The sequence below is a fragment of the Morone saxatilis genome, unplaced genomic scaffold, assembly GCF_004916995.1.
Source record: "Morone saxatilis isolate NCDOM2014 unplaced genomic scaffold, NCSU_SB_2.0 Contig23, whole genome shotgun sequence".
Taxonomy (NCBI): domain Eukaryota; kingdom Metazoa; phylum Chordata; class Actinopteri; family Moronidae; genus Morone; species Morone saxatilis.
This window is the reverse complement of record NW_023339796.1, coordinates 13,019,587-13,033,194: the sequence shown is the minus strand read 5'-3', so window position 1 is coordinate 13,033,194 and position 13,608 is coordinate 13,019,587. Positions and strand designations below refer to the sequence as shown.

The window sequence follows — 13,608 nt, the reverse complement described above, 5'->3', positions numbered from 1 at the left end:
TGGCATTGGTTGGCGTCTGACTCCCTGTTAGTTTACAGGTTGCTCCTTTGGTGCGGCGGCCATTCTGCAATATGAGACACTGAAGTCCAGAGTTCAGTCTGCAAAAGATGAAGAGGAGGCAGAAAAATTACTACAGGTGAGGTTTTAATGATAGAAACTGCTGGCTCCTTCCTCCACTGTTGTTAATGTATAACCAATGTGACCGTTTATGTATTACCAGGGGTCCCAGGACATGACGTACTGGCATGACTGGTGGAACCAGCTGTCGGGCTTCCAGCAACAGCTCATCCTCCTGATGTCCATGGTGGATGACTTCTGGAGCAGCCTCACAGAAGGACAAAGGACTGTCACTGGTAATATCTGTTGCATTTTGTCCCTGTTTCTGATTGAATGGCTAGCATCAACATGTTTTCAGGTGTTTAGTATAATCCAGCGTTTCTTTATATATTGTTTTCCAGGTATCATTGCAGTAAATGCTGTAGTCCTGTGTTGCTGGCGGATCCCTTCTATGCAAAGAAGCATGATTAAGTACTTTACGTCCAACCCAGCCTCCAGTGAGTATGCCATGTTATACCTACGTTTGAAATAATTAAATAAATAATATAAAGTGCTTACACAAGGGCTATAAGGGAAATCAATATCTGTGTGTTCCAAGCGCCTTTATTAATGTTTATGTCCATTTTTCTCTCCCCCCACCAGAAACACGGTGCATTCCCATGGTCTTGTCTTCCTTCAGCCACTACTCCATTATCCACATGATGGCTAACATGTATGTCCTGTGGACATTTTCCTCAGGAATTGTCTCCCTCTTAGGGAAGGAGCAGTTTCTTGCAGTCTACCTGTCTGCCGGTGAGTCAAATAAAGAATAGGACCGGGGTCTGATGGCATTTAATTTAATATAAATCCAGTATTTAAATGGCATTGAATCTGTCAAACCCAAATTCCTTTTAATCTCTTACAGAATCTATTTAGGTTTCAATTTTTTAAGTAACACGGTTATAAATAACTTGGTATAAACTAAAATGACACACCATACAGATTACATATTTGCTATTTAGCTAAATGACTTCCTGATTTTTGAAGTGATGTCCAAATCATATCGTGTATTTTCAGGTGTGATTTCCACTATGGTTAGCTACATGTGTAAAACAGTCACTGGACGTCTCCATCCATCATTAGGAGCGGTAAGATATGTGCTAAAATAAAAAATAAAATCAAATAAATTGTGCTTAACAAAAAGAAGAAGAAGACTGTAATCTTTTGACCCACCTTTTGTTTGATCCATAGTCCGGTGCCGTCATGGCAGTACTGGCCGCAGTCTGTGCAAAAGTGCCAGAAGCCAAACTAGGCATACTCTTCCTCCCCATGGTCACTTTCACAGCAGGAAGCGTAAGTGATACACGGTATACTTTATATATATATATGTGTGTGTGTGTGTGTGTGTGTGTGTGTGTGTGTGTTTGGACTCCAGGTCTTGGGTGTGCGCTTTTTTTATGGTTTGAAAAGGTCTCTTGTTCTGCAGATACACATCTCTGAAGTGTAATGTGAATTAAAATAGTTTGGTAATCCACACATTTAGCAGGGTGTTGTTGACATTCCCGTGTTGTGTTTTCGCTGCAGGCAAGAGATGTAAATCTGTGCATGAACGAAACGGACAAAGTCCAGTGTGTGTGAGGGAATGTGTAAGTATGCATGTCTGAATGCATGGTAGAGAGATCGTTGTTGATTTAGTGCGATTTACGTAGTGTGTAACGTCAGGTTCCTGTCATTGTTCTGTCATTAGGCTCTGAAAGCACTCATTGCCATAGACACAGCAGGGCTTATACTGGGATGGCGGCTGTTTGACCACGCAGCTCACCTTGGCGGAGCCCTCTTTGGAATGTGAGTGGCCAATGTTTCTTTTACATTGAACAGAATTATTAGATGTATTTATGGGTTTCATAAACTGCACATAAATGATAGGCCATGGCCAATAATGCAAAATTGTTTTATATTTATGTTTATAGAAGCAGTGTGTTACATTTAGAAAGATCAACTGGCAGAAATGGAATATGTTTATAGGAATGTTTTCCTTTGTGTATAATCCCCTGAAAATAAGAAAAGTTGTGTTTTCGTTACCTTAGAATGAGCGTTTGTATCTACAGAGGGAGTGGGTTTACTTCTATGGAATCTAGAGCACTGGGTCTAGATACGGCCTTACACATTTTGCAAGAGTTCTGAGAGTGCAGTTAGCAACTGCACCACTAGATGCCACTAAATCCTAAACACTGGACCTTTAAGTCTTTTTTTAATCCTTGGATCCTAAAATACATCAGATGCCGTTAAAGGTTATATATACACAATTTGCTGCTACTAGATGTTTCGTGAGAACGCAGCATCTAAAGACTAAAACAGCTGACTACGACCGCCCACCAGGCTCCATTTAAAAAAGAAAACCAGTCATTTTTTTAAATATATATGAATTTGAGGCACTCCATGCCATCTCCATGTGCTGATAAACCTTTTCAGGATCTTTCAAACACATGTTACTGTCTTTTGAATGCATGTACAGTAGATGTCATCACATGAACCCAGTACGGAATGAAACTGATGAAGACGCACAAAATTATTGAATAATTACTGCCAAAAATAACTAGTTACTGTAATAATACACTGTTGCTCATTATTCACAATATATGTTATTACTGGATGTTTTACACTTGTTTGGAACTACAGCTTTATACAGCTTATTGGGGGCATAAATCATTAAAAGGATGTTAATGGGCTTTAAATATGGTTTGGTGGCATGACTGTACATTAAACTGTCTGTATATATCTTGTTCTACAGATGGTATGTGTCGTATGGTCACAAACTGATTTGGAGGAAGAGGGAGCCTCTCGTGAAGATGTGGCATGACATGCGTTCTCCAGGTGCAGGTGGATCCAGGCCAGGAGGTGGGCCTGGGGTCAGTGGTAGTGATGGACCTGGGCCACAATGACACTTTGCAGGTTCTTTCAGATCCTTATTGAAAGAGAGTCCAGGGTGACCTCAGAATATGAAAGGACACTTTTATCCACCAAGAGGGAGTCGGATATTGTTGTTTATCAACATAGTTTTTTTTATTCAAGGTTAGTAATGAGCAGAAGCTGAGTTAATGGTATGCAGAGACCTGAATTTTGACAGGTCAGACTTCACGCCTGGTGTTTCAGTCCAGATGTTGAATGCGTAGACAGACGACATCTGCTGCCCTACAAGTAACACCTTTAAGCTACAAAATGAGAACATCATCACTTTCCTACCTCTTATTAATCTGAAGATGTTTAACCTTCAGCCTTTGTCAGCTTTTTCCCTGTTCATATTATTGAAAGCAGTTGTACAACAGGACAAATGAACCAGAATGCTGATAAAATTCAATGATCACTTGCTTAATTCAATGTAATATACCATCTTGGGGGCTGGTCTTGCTTTGCTATTAAACCTGGAGTTTCAGCAGTCATCAGTTATTTTATTATTAGTCCTCAATGAAAAAAGAATTTACCTCAATTTATGACCACTGGGAACTAATTCTTAAGAGGTGCTATAAACATTGCAGAAGGAGCTTGATCCATATTGGCGTGACAATATTTGAAGCACAAATATCATAAATTTAGACAGACAGAGAAATAGTGTTGGCTTTATTTGTCTGAATCACATGATACAGTCCTGTAAGCTTGACATTTGTGCACACATTTAAAAAATGATTGTCCACGCATGCACGGTAGTTCACATAATACTTGCGATAATCCCATTATATTCTCTGATTCACACTTTGTTGGGGATTATTTTTTGACCGAAGAACACTAAACAATGCCTGTATTTTCTGACAAGCATTTTATATCTGTAGGGACTGTGTGCAAGCTCACCAGAAAGTGACACATTCTATAAACAACTAAAAATGTAGTAAAAAAAATGTCAGTGCTGTAAATCACAGTTACAAACAAGGCAAACTGTCAAAGCAGATCAAAGACTGACACCTGCTGGCTATAAAGTAACTGCACTATTAGTTTAATGTGAGAGTTGTACATGCTGAGGGAAAGGCAGCTTTGGCAACAGTATACACATGAAATATGGACGTTTCATTTAACAATCCTTGCTGTTGTCCAAAGTAAGAAAGTCCGTGATAGTCCTGCTAATACCACGGTGAAACTACTCGGTATCATAAAATACAAGAAGAGAAAAAACACTGAGCAGGTAAACACTAAGCACACAACATAAATATTTTTGTGAAAACCATTTATGCCGTGTCTCACCCTCTGCTAAAATGTTAACATACTACTACTGTTTTGCGATCATTTTTGATTGTCTAACAACTGAATGCCGGTTTTACATGTCTTACCCTGTAAAACGTTCGCCTGCATTCTTGTTTCTGAACACACATAGTAGGTGAATGATCACATGGACCGGGGAATATCAGCTGTACCCTCAATGATCAACCATGATCCTGAGCCTGGAAACTGCCACTTGAGTTCGTCTTCTTTTAGTCCGAAACAGTCAGCGACGTGGCAGTTCCTCAGCCTCTGCTCTTGTGGTTGGCATAGCTGGGGAAGCCAAACTGCGAGACCATCAGGTTGGAGAAGCAGAGTGGCATTAGGCCATAGATCTGTGTCAGCTTGTTCAGACAGTAGGATCTCTGAAGCAGGTGTTCAGGACGATGCCACATACCTTGGTACCCACTGCTGGCCTCCTTTTCCAGGTTGCGGAGGTCCACAGGTTTGACAAAGATCCCAGAGGGTTTGGTAATGCCGCCTGTAGACTTTGAGTGTTTCCTCAAATACAGCGCTACGGCAAAGTTCGTGGCGATGTCGTCACAATTCTGTGTTTCATCCACCAGCTCGTGCACTGCTTGAGGTTGGTCCTGGAAGAGCTGCAGGTAGCGACGGTGGAAGAAGGCGGCACCAATTAACACCATGGAGTATCTGCCGTGAGCGGATCAGGATATAAGAATTAAAAACAGTCTCTCATCATAGTAACACCAAACCACACTGTGGTCAGTATATGTGGAGTTGTACTTACTTGTCACCTCCAGCTGTTTCTGGGTCCTGCAATTCAAAGCTGCCATAACTGTACACTCCTCCTGGTGTTGAGACATGTTTCCGTGGAACGAACCCAACAATCTGGTCTGGAAATTGCTGTGGAACCAAACAAGTTATGTCAATCACATGGTGCGGTAAAAGTACCATATAATATCGATTTCTTTTTATTTACATAATTATCAAGTCAAACCAAAATGTAATTTAGATGCAGAATGTTAACCACTCTCGTCTACGTTGTCCTTGAACGCATTACCTTCCAGACAGAGAAAGCAAAACTGATGTCAGGAACACTGACCAGGGTGTCATCATCCAGCATCAGCACAGCTGGGGATCAAAGCAAAGGTCAAGCAAATGCCACTGAGAAAAAACAGGTATACACACCGATCAGCCATAATGTTATAACCAGTGACAGGTGAAGTGAATAACACTGATTATCTTGTCGTCATGGCTCCTGTCAGTGGGTGGGATATATCAGGCAGCAAGTGAATATTTTGTACTCAAAGTTGATGTGTTAGAAGCAGGAAAAATGGGCAGCGTGAGGATTTGAAGTGACTTTGACAAGGGCCACATGTGATGGCTAGATGACTGGATCAGAGCATCTCCATAACTGCAGCTCTTGTGGGGTGTTCCCGGTCTGCAGTGGTCAGAACACAGTGTATCACAGTTTGTTACGTATGGGGATGCATCACATTATGACCACCAGGGTGCCCAGGTGGTTATAATGTTACGGCTGATCGGTGTACACACAAGATTAAAGCTTACAGATATACCGACCATCAGTATCAATCTCTGGGAATGCTTGTAGTCTGTTGCGCATCCGATTGCTACTCTGCTCCTTGAAGACCACAGGGACCGGATGAGGCCCCAAAGAGTTCCACAACTTCAGGGGTGTCTGCTCCCCAACGTTGTTCCACACTATGATAATCTGCTGAAGATGAGGCACTGCCTGGTAATGGTTTAGGAGTTTGAGCAAAATGTCTGTGCGGTTGTAAGTTTGGATGATAATGGTAAACCTCTGCTGCTCCTCGGTGCTGTCACCATGGTGGCCCTGTGCAGGATTCTCCTTTTGTGATGTTCCCCGGCGTAGCGCTCCCAGCACACCAAGGCCTCCTTGGTCCTCAGCAGGGGGCAGCAGAGCTGTCAAAGCTGCACCAACCAGCAGTAGCAGCAGGATTGGCCAAACCAAATAGGTTCGCCTGAGCCCCATGCAGCAGCGGGGGACCCTGCACAAGATACACAGATGATGGACTTTATTATAATATACTCCACGTTTCATCCCTCCAAGTGATGCTACCTCAGAACACCAGCTAGATCAAACAATGCTATGAGACAGAGGTGCATGGCTTTACACTCAAATAATTAGAAAATAAGTTTCCACTTATTTTTTGTGTTAACACTTTCACCGGATTCATTTTAAGGACTGTCTGAACACCCTGGCTCTTTTAGAAAGTAACTAAATGGCCCAGGCCTGGTGCACATTAACACTATAGTGTCCCCAGTAAGGTGAAAAGTGGAGCTGTTTGCTGGAGATGGCCAAAAACAACAGCTCAAGTCCCGTTTCTGAATTTGTTCTGTAAGCAAATCAAATTAAACGTTAGCTTCCACGAAAACTAACTTGTATAAAACCATTAACGGTATTTTATGCTTAAATTCGGTGTTATTTTTTTAAATAAACATAACGCCATAGCTTGACTTTACCGAACTACCTCATGATAGAGCTACTTCATTGCATTTAGAACAGTAAAAGTGATGTTTCATTTCTTTTCGGTCACTCAGAACTCACCTCATTTTGTTGGCAATGCAAACAAGCCGTGTGCTCTACATGGTCGCCATGTTGGCTGACTCTAACCAAAGAGCCTAAAAAGCAGAGAGCTCTGACAAGCTAACATGAGCCGCAACGTAATATGAGTGAAGGCCACAGTTTAAAAAAAATAAGCCGCTGAGTTGTTGGTAAACCCTCAAATTGCCAACTACTTGAAAATGCAATTAATTTGAGTCTTTATGTTTGCATTTCCTACGTTACAGTGTCGTACGTCAGTTTTAACTCACTTGAGCGTATTTCGGACACTTTGGAAAGTGACGCCATCTTTGTTGAACATAATATAATATAATTTGATTTTCCGTTGGGGGCGTATCTCTTCCTGTCCCAGAGATGCTAATGCTGTTGAGTTGGAGAGAAGACAAAAAACACACACACAAACACACAAAAACAAAACCTGCAAAGGAAAGTCTACTGCAACTCTCAGGTACGTTAGTGACTGAAGTGTGTGTAACGGGTGTATACTATTAACATTAGTAAGTCATTTGTAAACTTGTGGGTAGTCGTTAAGTATGGCAGATGTGTGGACCATTGACAGTATGTTCTTTAACCCAGGCCTAGAGCAAGAAGAGAAGAAAGTTAAAAGTAAGAATGTATTAAGACTTGTTTTACAGGTTGCACATCGCTGCCCAGATGTCTTTAGCACCAGTGCTGAGTCCAACAGTCCCACTCTCCAATGGTCTGCAGATTCCAATATTTGGATTAGGTGCGTATGTTTGGTAAATCCTCATTACACTAATGCAAACTCTAAACACACTGTGTGGTGTTTTTACAGTTCTTTTTAATCTGGTATGCATGGCATTTTATTTATTTTACATCAAATGTTAGTTTTTTTTCTGGGGAGGGAATTATAAGGGAAAAGTTGACTATATAATTATATAATTAACACTCACACATACAAATTAAATTCAGAATTTGTGTAAATTCTGGTTTCAACACATAAAAAAGAGCAGTTTTGATATTTTTGAATTTTGAATGAATGTTTTGTCTCATATTCTATGTCTATACCAGGCACATCACATTTTGGCGGATACTCTCATGATTCCGTTGTGTATGCACTCACTGAATGTGGCGTGCGTCACATTGACACAGCAAAGCGCTACGGCTGCGAGGAGAAACTGGGTAAAGCTATCAGAGAGAGTGGGATACCACGAAGTGATCTGTGGCTGACCAATAAACTGTGGCGAGGGGACTACGGGTACAAAGCCGCAAAGAAGGCCTGCCTTGAATCCTGCTCACAGATGGGGGTGGACTATTTTGGTATGTGTTATGATTGATAAAGACATGTGTGTTGTCATCGTTTTCTCTAATAATGGATGTTCTTTGCTTCGTTACTGCAGTGACAGTCCTCTGTCCCTGACATTGTATGCAGTTGGTTGTCTTTCATCAAATCATCTCCTGCCCACCTTTTTTCAGATCTGTACCTGGTGCACTGGCCAGAGCCATTGCAACCTGGTAGCTCCAACAGGGAGATGAGAGCTGAGACCTGGAGAGCTTTGGAGGAACTTTATAAAGAAGGTAGAAAACAGTTGGAAAACACACAGGAAGTGACTAGAGCGAGTGTCATGATGTGATAGTGACAGAGTGGGATTTTTCACTATAGGGGTGTGCCGTGCTATTGGAGTGAGCAACTTTCTGGTCCACCACCTGGAACAGTTAAAGGAAGACTGCAGTGTAGTGCCACATGTGAATCAGGTAGTTTTTTTTTGTTTACAGAAAACGCTCAGTTAGATTAAATCAGAGGCATTTAGGTCAGATTTGGGAAAGGATAAGCTTGTTTCAGAGATGATATAAAAAAAGAAGACTTTTAGTGGTGGGCTCCCTCATGAGGTTCCCGGTATACATACGTGCAGTAGTAGTAAGTCGTTTTCTTCCATAAAATTGATATAGTGCTACTCTAGCATTAGTCTGCCATCCCCCATAAACTGCTAACAAAACAGATAGGAACTGTAATGATTCAATAATATAATGATAGATGTTCTTACCAAAATGATCGGAGATTAATTATGAGTATACAAGTCAAATCTACGTACAGTAACTTGCTTATAATGCATCTTGCTATTACTCAACAGATGGAGTACCATCCTTTTCAGCAGTCCAATCACCTGAAAGATTACTGTCATCGGGAGGGAATTGTGTTTGAAGGGTACAGTCCCTTGGCCAAGGGTCAAGTCTTCAGCGAGCCAACCATTCTCCAGATAGCAGAAAAGTACAGACGCACACCTGCTCAGATCTGCATCCGCTGGAGTATTCAGGTTGTCACATTGTTCAGACATGCCACACTCTCTATGTACAGTATATATATACTTCATTTACCTACAATGTTGTGATTTCTCTACTTTTCCTTTAGAATGGAGTTGTCACGATACCAAAATCAGTGAAAAGGAAGAGGATACAAGAAAATTGTCAAGTGAGTTGGCAATGCATTGCACATTAACCTTCATAAAAACAGTTAAAAGTCAAGAAAAGTACAAATTCATTTTATTGTGATGGACCAACAAGCAGGATACTGTAATTTTATATAATGCCTAATTATTAAAAAATAATTAAATAACGAATGGGTGTGACACCCATTGATAATTTCTTCCTCTACCTCTGCTCCCTCACACATAGGTGTTTGGTTTCCAGCTGGAGGAGTCAGACATGGCCACTTTGAGTGGACTGCATGATGAGAGACACGTGACTTGGGATCCAACAAATGTAGAATAATGACTAGTTTTGTCAGTAACCGTTAGCGGAAGAAGTAAAACGATTTTAATTTTGTGTTTGTTCATTACACTTTGTGCGCCACCGTTTGCCTGGAAGGAGACTATGGTGTGAAGCTTATTCGTCTCCTTACTTTGTGCCTTACTTTATAGAAAGCTATATTTTTATAATGCAAACACAACTTAATATTACCAGCATATGTGACAGAAAAGATGTTGACAAAGGTTATGAATGTTTTTGCAGATTTTTCAGTATTTCCTAAATCTTAATCTTAAAGGCTTTACCAGAGATTTGCATAAAATGAGAGTAAACGGTAGATTTGGGACCGTTCCAATCCAATATTACTACCGGCAGATATGCAAATTCCAGAATCGGATCGGAATAAAAAGTGGATCGGTGCATCTCTACAAAATAGGCAGGGGACTTAAAACGTACCTATTCTTTTACATTAAAATGTTTGGGTGCATGCCTGTATCTATAGGTGTTGGAAAGATATGCGTGATTACATGTATGTTATGTTCAGTATTATAATTTCTTCTCTTTTGGATGGGCCCGGTGGGTAAAGATAGTAAAGACTGTTTTGGGATGGGAAGGTCAAAAATGACTTTCATAAGAGCTTTTCATCCTCATCAGTTATCTCTTGACTAAGAAGGTGTTTTTTTTGTTTTTTTTTTGTTTTTTTTTTGTTTTTTGCACCTAGACTATTAAAATGCACTGTTTACATGCCTTAGTAGAGAATCTTCAGTTGCTCAGAATTCTGCTCAAATTTTAACTAATACCAATCATAGGTCCCATATCACTTCATTGAGCTTTGGACTAAGTTCACGATTCTCAAGCCTTTCCTCACCAGTGCTCCTTATGTCAAGGCTGGTGACTAAGAATGATCAAGCTTTTGCCATCATGTCCCCTAGGAACTGTCTGCCTGAGGAGATCAGGCTTGCCAGTACATTACCTCTTTTAAATCATTGCATAAAACATATCTTTACAGGAAAGCATTTTTTTGATGGCTGATTTGTAACTTCGGTGTTGTGTATTTTCTTTTGTTCTCATTTTGTAACTATAATTATTATTATTGTAACTACTGTTTTGTATGGTTACTCATCTGTTATCTTTCTTTTATTCTCATGTTTTGTGAATCATTGTGTAAGCTTTTTTATGATGATGGTTTTCAGCCACTGCAAGCTTTAAAAAATGGCTTCACTTTAAAAATACAAAAGCAACTGCACAAGAAGAGTGTCTTCTGATTTTCTTTGTTTGCAACTCAGCACGATTGTTCATTTGAAGTCTTTAAAAAAAAGATACCACTTGCAACAAGGAGTAGAATCCTCTTAAAAGACAGAAAAACGTGCTCAGTGGATCAACCTTACTCCCCCATGCCCCATGTGAGTTCTCTGTTCTGGGTCTGACTGTCCAGAGGCTATATGCTCAAAGCACTCAAAGTCAGTTGGCGCTCATCAAATTGCATAATTATGTTTTCTTAAGGTGTGAGGAAGAAGTGCCTGGCAAAATCACTTCAGGTGAAACTAAACTCAGGTCTTTTTTGCTCTCAGTTAGGTCACATTGATACTGTCTTCCAAAAGATCATGTCTTCTGCACAGAGCTGGACTTGTCCCACAGTGAAACTTTCAAATGGGATGCAAATGCCAATACTTGGAATAGGTTGGTATGATTTTATTTTGATGTTTGGAATATATGTACAACAATACTATACAGTACAGTAAAATCGTTAAAAAAAACGTATTTTACTTTGTATAGTAGCTGTGACATAAAATGGTCCACATTTTGCTTCCTCGCTTTAAGGCACATCCCAAGTTGGAGGATTCTCTCAAGATACTGTTTTGTATGCAGTCTGTGATTGTGGCATACGCCTCATTGACACATCAAAGTATAATGGCTTTGAGGTACAGCTGGCTGAAGTTATCAGAGACAGCGGGGTACCCCGAAGTGACCTGTGGCTCACTAATAAACTCTGGCCAGAGGACTATGGATGTGAAACTGCCAAGAAGGCCTTTGAGAAATCCTGCTCCCAGATGGGGGTGGAATATCTTGGTAAGGACAGAAGCATCCCTTTTTTATATGCAAAAAACTACCATGTGAGGGATATTTTCTTGTCTGTTTGTTTATTGTCTGCTCCCGCCCAGACATGTACATGTTGCACTGGCCTGGCTCGATGCCACCTGGTCGCTGCAACAGAGAACTGAGAGCTGAGGCCTGGAGAGCTTTGGAGGAACTTCATGAAGAGGGTAAATATACAATGAAATACAACTGAATAACAGATTAGCAGATCATTTATTAACCAGGGTTGGTGAATTTTTTTTAATTGTATTGGGATACACTGGTCATATCAACCTGTGTAACTACTAGGTCACACATCAACATACTGCATGTAAAACACATTTCATTCTCTTTTCATAACACCTTTCTCTCACTCTGTTCCTACAGGCTTGTGTCGTACTATTGGGGTTAGCAACTTTATGATTCACCACCTGGAGCAGTTGAAGCAGGACTGTACTGTGGTGCCACATGTTAATCAAGTAAGTATTACACAAAATATTTCTCTCTGAACAAAAATGTCCACAGCGAGTCATGATCTTTATCTGAAGGCGGAGAGACATGGTTATGAGAGAATTTGGGTCACAACTACTAGAACATTACAAGCATTGTTACAGTACATAATCTAATAGTTATTCCATCACAGGTGGAGTACCATCCATTCCAGCAGCCCAATAAGCTGATCGAGTACTGCCGTGAGGAGGGTATTGCGTTTCAGGGGTACTGCCCTCTGGCCAAGGGTCAAGCCCTAAGTAACCCCACTATTGTCCAGCTGGCACAGAAGTACGAATGTACACCTTCTCAGATCTGCATCCGCTGGAGTATTCAGGTGATATAAATGAAAATGAGAACCAGTATCAGTTTATTCCAGAATCGGACTAATATTTGCCATATATAGTCAGGTTTGGATGTTGTTGTAGTGTTTTCCCACTTATTATTATGAATATCATATAACTTTATATATTATATAAATAATTAATTTTATTTTTGTAAAATAAAAGCAACGTGCGCCTTAGTCAGGGCCAACTTGCCAAGTACTCACCATTTAAAAAAAAGTTAGTCAAACTTATGTTTCCATTGTTATTAATTCTTGTATTCATCTTAGAATGGAGCCATTACAATACCAAAGTCAACCAAAAGGAGCGTGTTTTAGAAAATTGTCAGGTAAGTTGTAAATAAATAAAAAAAATACATTAATACAGTTCTGAAACTGAAATTATCAGTCAATGCTGTACCGATTATTTTAACACCACCTCTCCCCTTTATTCCTTCTCTTCACGCTCTTTTAGGTGTTCGGATTCCAGCTGGAGGAGGAAGACATGGAGGCTATAAACAAGTTGCATGATGGGAGACATGTGTCCTGGGATCCAACAAATGTGGAGTAACGAAATGTTAGAAAACTCAGTGTTTGTCCTGGAATTAGTTTTGTCATTAGCTGAAGAACTAATAACACAAGGCATATTTTCTGCAGAAATAACTCTTTTATGAAGTTATCATATGAGGGGCACTGCATTGTTCTGGAAGCTTTAACAAAGAGCATATGTAGTTCCTCACTTTTATTTTAAAAGAAAATTAAACAATTCTGTGAAAAAAAAAGATGTGTGTGTCTTTCTGGGCAGGGCTGGAAAATGAAAATACCATGACAAACTCTATTACAGTCCTTTAGTAAAAGAGTACATGTACAGTACAGTGTTTGTGAGTTTAGGTGTGTGTTGGCATTCACTTCTTTATGCCAGGGCTGATGTAAAGGTCACCATGCTGTTTTTTTCCAGCACCAAAGCGAGAGAGGTTTGCATCCAGATCCGGTCCAGTTTGTGTTCTGCTCTAGTAAAGAGTAAACTGAGCCCTACTGTATACAAAAAGCAACAGTATTCGTCTCTCCAAATGAGAATGTAAATAGATGACCAGTAGCCAGTATGACCAGTATGATGTGTGAAGAGGGTGTCACCCTAAGGCAAGGCAAGGCTTTACTTGGACAA

The 13,608-nt window shown here is 40.3% G+C and overlaps 4 protein-coding genes across 4 annotated transcripts in view; 3 read left to right on the top strand and 1 right to left on the bottom strand.

Annotated features, from left to right (window-relative positions):
* parla (presenilin associated, rhomboid-like a) overlaps window positions 1-3,476 on the top strand; it is a 4,831-nt gene extending 1,355 nt beyond the window's left edge. The window contains exons 3-10 of the mRNA XM_035670762.1: window positions 30-136; window positions 221-353; window positions 459-554; window positions 700-849; window positions 1,114-1,184; window positions 1,288-1,389; window positions 1,784-1,881; window positions 2,828-3,476. Of these exons, the coding sequence (XP_035526655.1) occupies window positions 30-136; window positions 221-353; window positions 459-554; window positions 700-849; window positions 1,114-1,184; window positions 1,288-1,389; window positions 1,784-1,881; window positions 2,828-2,978 (908 nt within the window). The 3' untranslated portion in view covers window positions 2,979-3,476. The remainder of the gene's footprint in view (window positions 1-29; window positions 137-220; window positions 354-458; window positions 555-699; window positions 850-1,113; window positions 1,185-1,287; window positions 1,390-1,783; window positions 1,882-2,827) is intronic.
* A 161-nt stretch (window positions 3,477-3,637) lies between these two features.
* Window positions 3,638-6,926, bottom strand: extl2 (exostosin-like glycosyltransferase 2). The gene is made up of 6 exons (XM_035670755.1): window positions 6,836-6,926; window positions 5,827-6,275; window positions 5,306-5,376; window positions 5,033-5,148; window positions 4,682-4,935; window positions 3,638-4,571 (listed from the first exon to the last, which is right to left on the bottom strand). Exons 1-6 carry the CDS (start codon window positions 6,838-6,840, stop codon window positions 4,411-4,413), a joined length of 1,056 nt encoding a protein of 351 aa, XP_035526648.1. The 5' UTR covers window positions 6,841-6,926; the 3' UTR covers window positions 3,638-4,410.
* Window positions 6,927-7,099: 173 nt separating this feature from the next.
* On the top strand, window positions 7,100-10,784 carry LOC118334715 (glyoxal reductase-like). Its single transcript, XM_035670756.1, has 8 exons — window positions 7,100-7,298; window positions 7,486-7,577; window positions 7,883-8,131; window positions 8,288-8,389; window positions 8,475-8,566; window positions 8,944-9,126; window positions 9,222-9,281; window positions 9,485-10,784. Exons 2-8 carry the CDS (start codon window positions 7,505-7,507, stop codon window positions 9,578-9,580), a joined length of 855 nt encoding a protein of 284 aa, XP_035526649.1. The 5' UTR covers window positions 7,100-7,298; window positions 7,486-7,504; the 3' UTR covers window positions 9,581-10,784.
* A 321-nt stretch (window positions 10,785-11,105) lies between these two features.
* On the top strand, window positions 11,106-13,125 carry LOC118334716 (glyoxal reductase-like). Its single transcript, XM_035670758.1, is given in 8 exon segments — window positions 11,106-11,236; window positions 11,378-11,626; window positions 11,719-11,820; window positions 12,020-12,111; window positions 12,276-12,458; window positions 12,735-12,765; window positions 12,768-12,793; window positions 12,919-13,125. Coding segments are annotated over 8 exon segments (855 nt in total). The 5' UTR covers window positions 11,106-11,160; the 3' UTR covers window positions 13,015-13,125.
* Window positions 13,126-13,608: the final 483 nt, after the last annotated feature.

Excerpts from the sequence above, each read along its gene's own strand:
- LOC118334715 (XM_035670756.1), top strand. The coding sequence starts at position 7,505 with ATGTCTTTAGCACCAGTGCTGAGTCCAACAGTCCCACTCTCCAATGGT. Across the intron at positions 8,132-8,287 it reads GATGGGGGTGGACTATTTTG|ATCTGTACCTGGTGCACTGG; the intron begins GTATGTGTTATG and ends ACCTTTTTTCAG. Across the intron at positions 8,567-8,943 it reads TAGTGCCACATGTGAATCAG|ATGGAGTACCATCCTTTTCA; the intron begins GTAGTTTTTTTT and ends ATTACTCAACAG.
- extl2 (XM_035670755.1), bottom strand. Across the intron at positions 4,936-5,032 it reads GAAACAGCTGGAGGTGACAA|ATACTCCATGGTGTTAATTG; the intron begins GTAAGTACAACT and ends CGCTCACGGCAG. Across the intron at positions 4,572-4,681 it reads GGCCAGCAGTGGGTACCAAG|TTTGGCTTCCCCAGCTATGC; the intron begins GTATGTGGCATC and ends ATGGTCTCGCAG.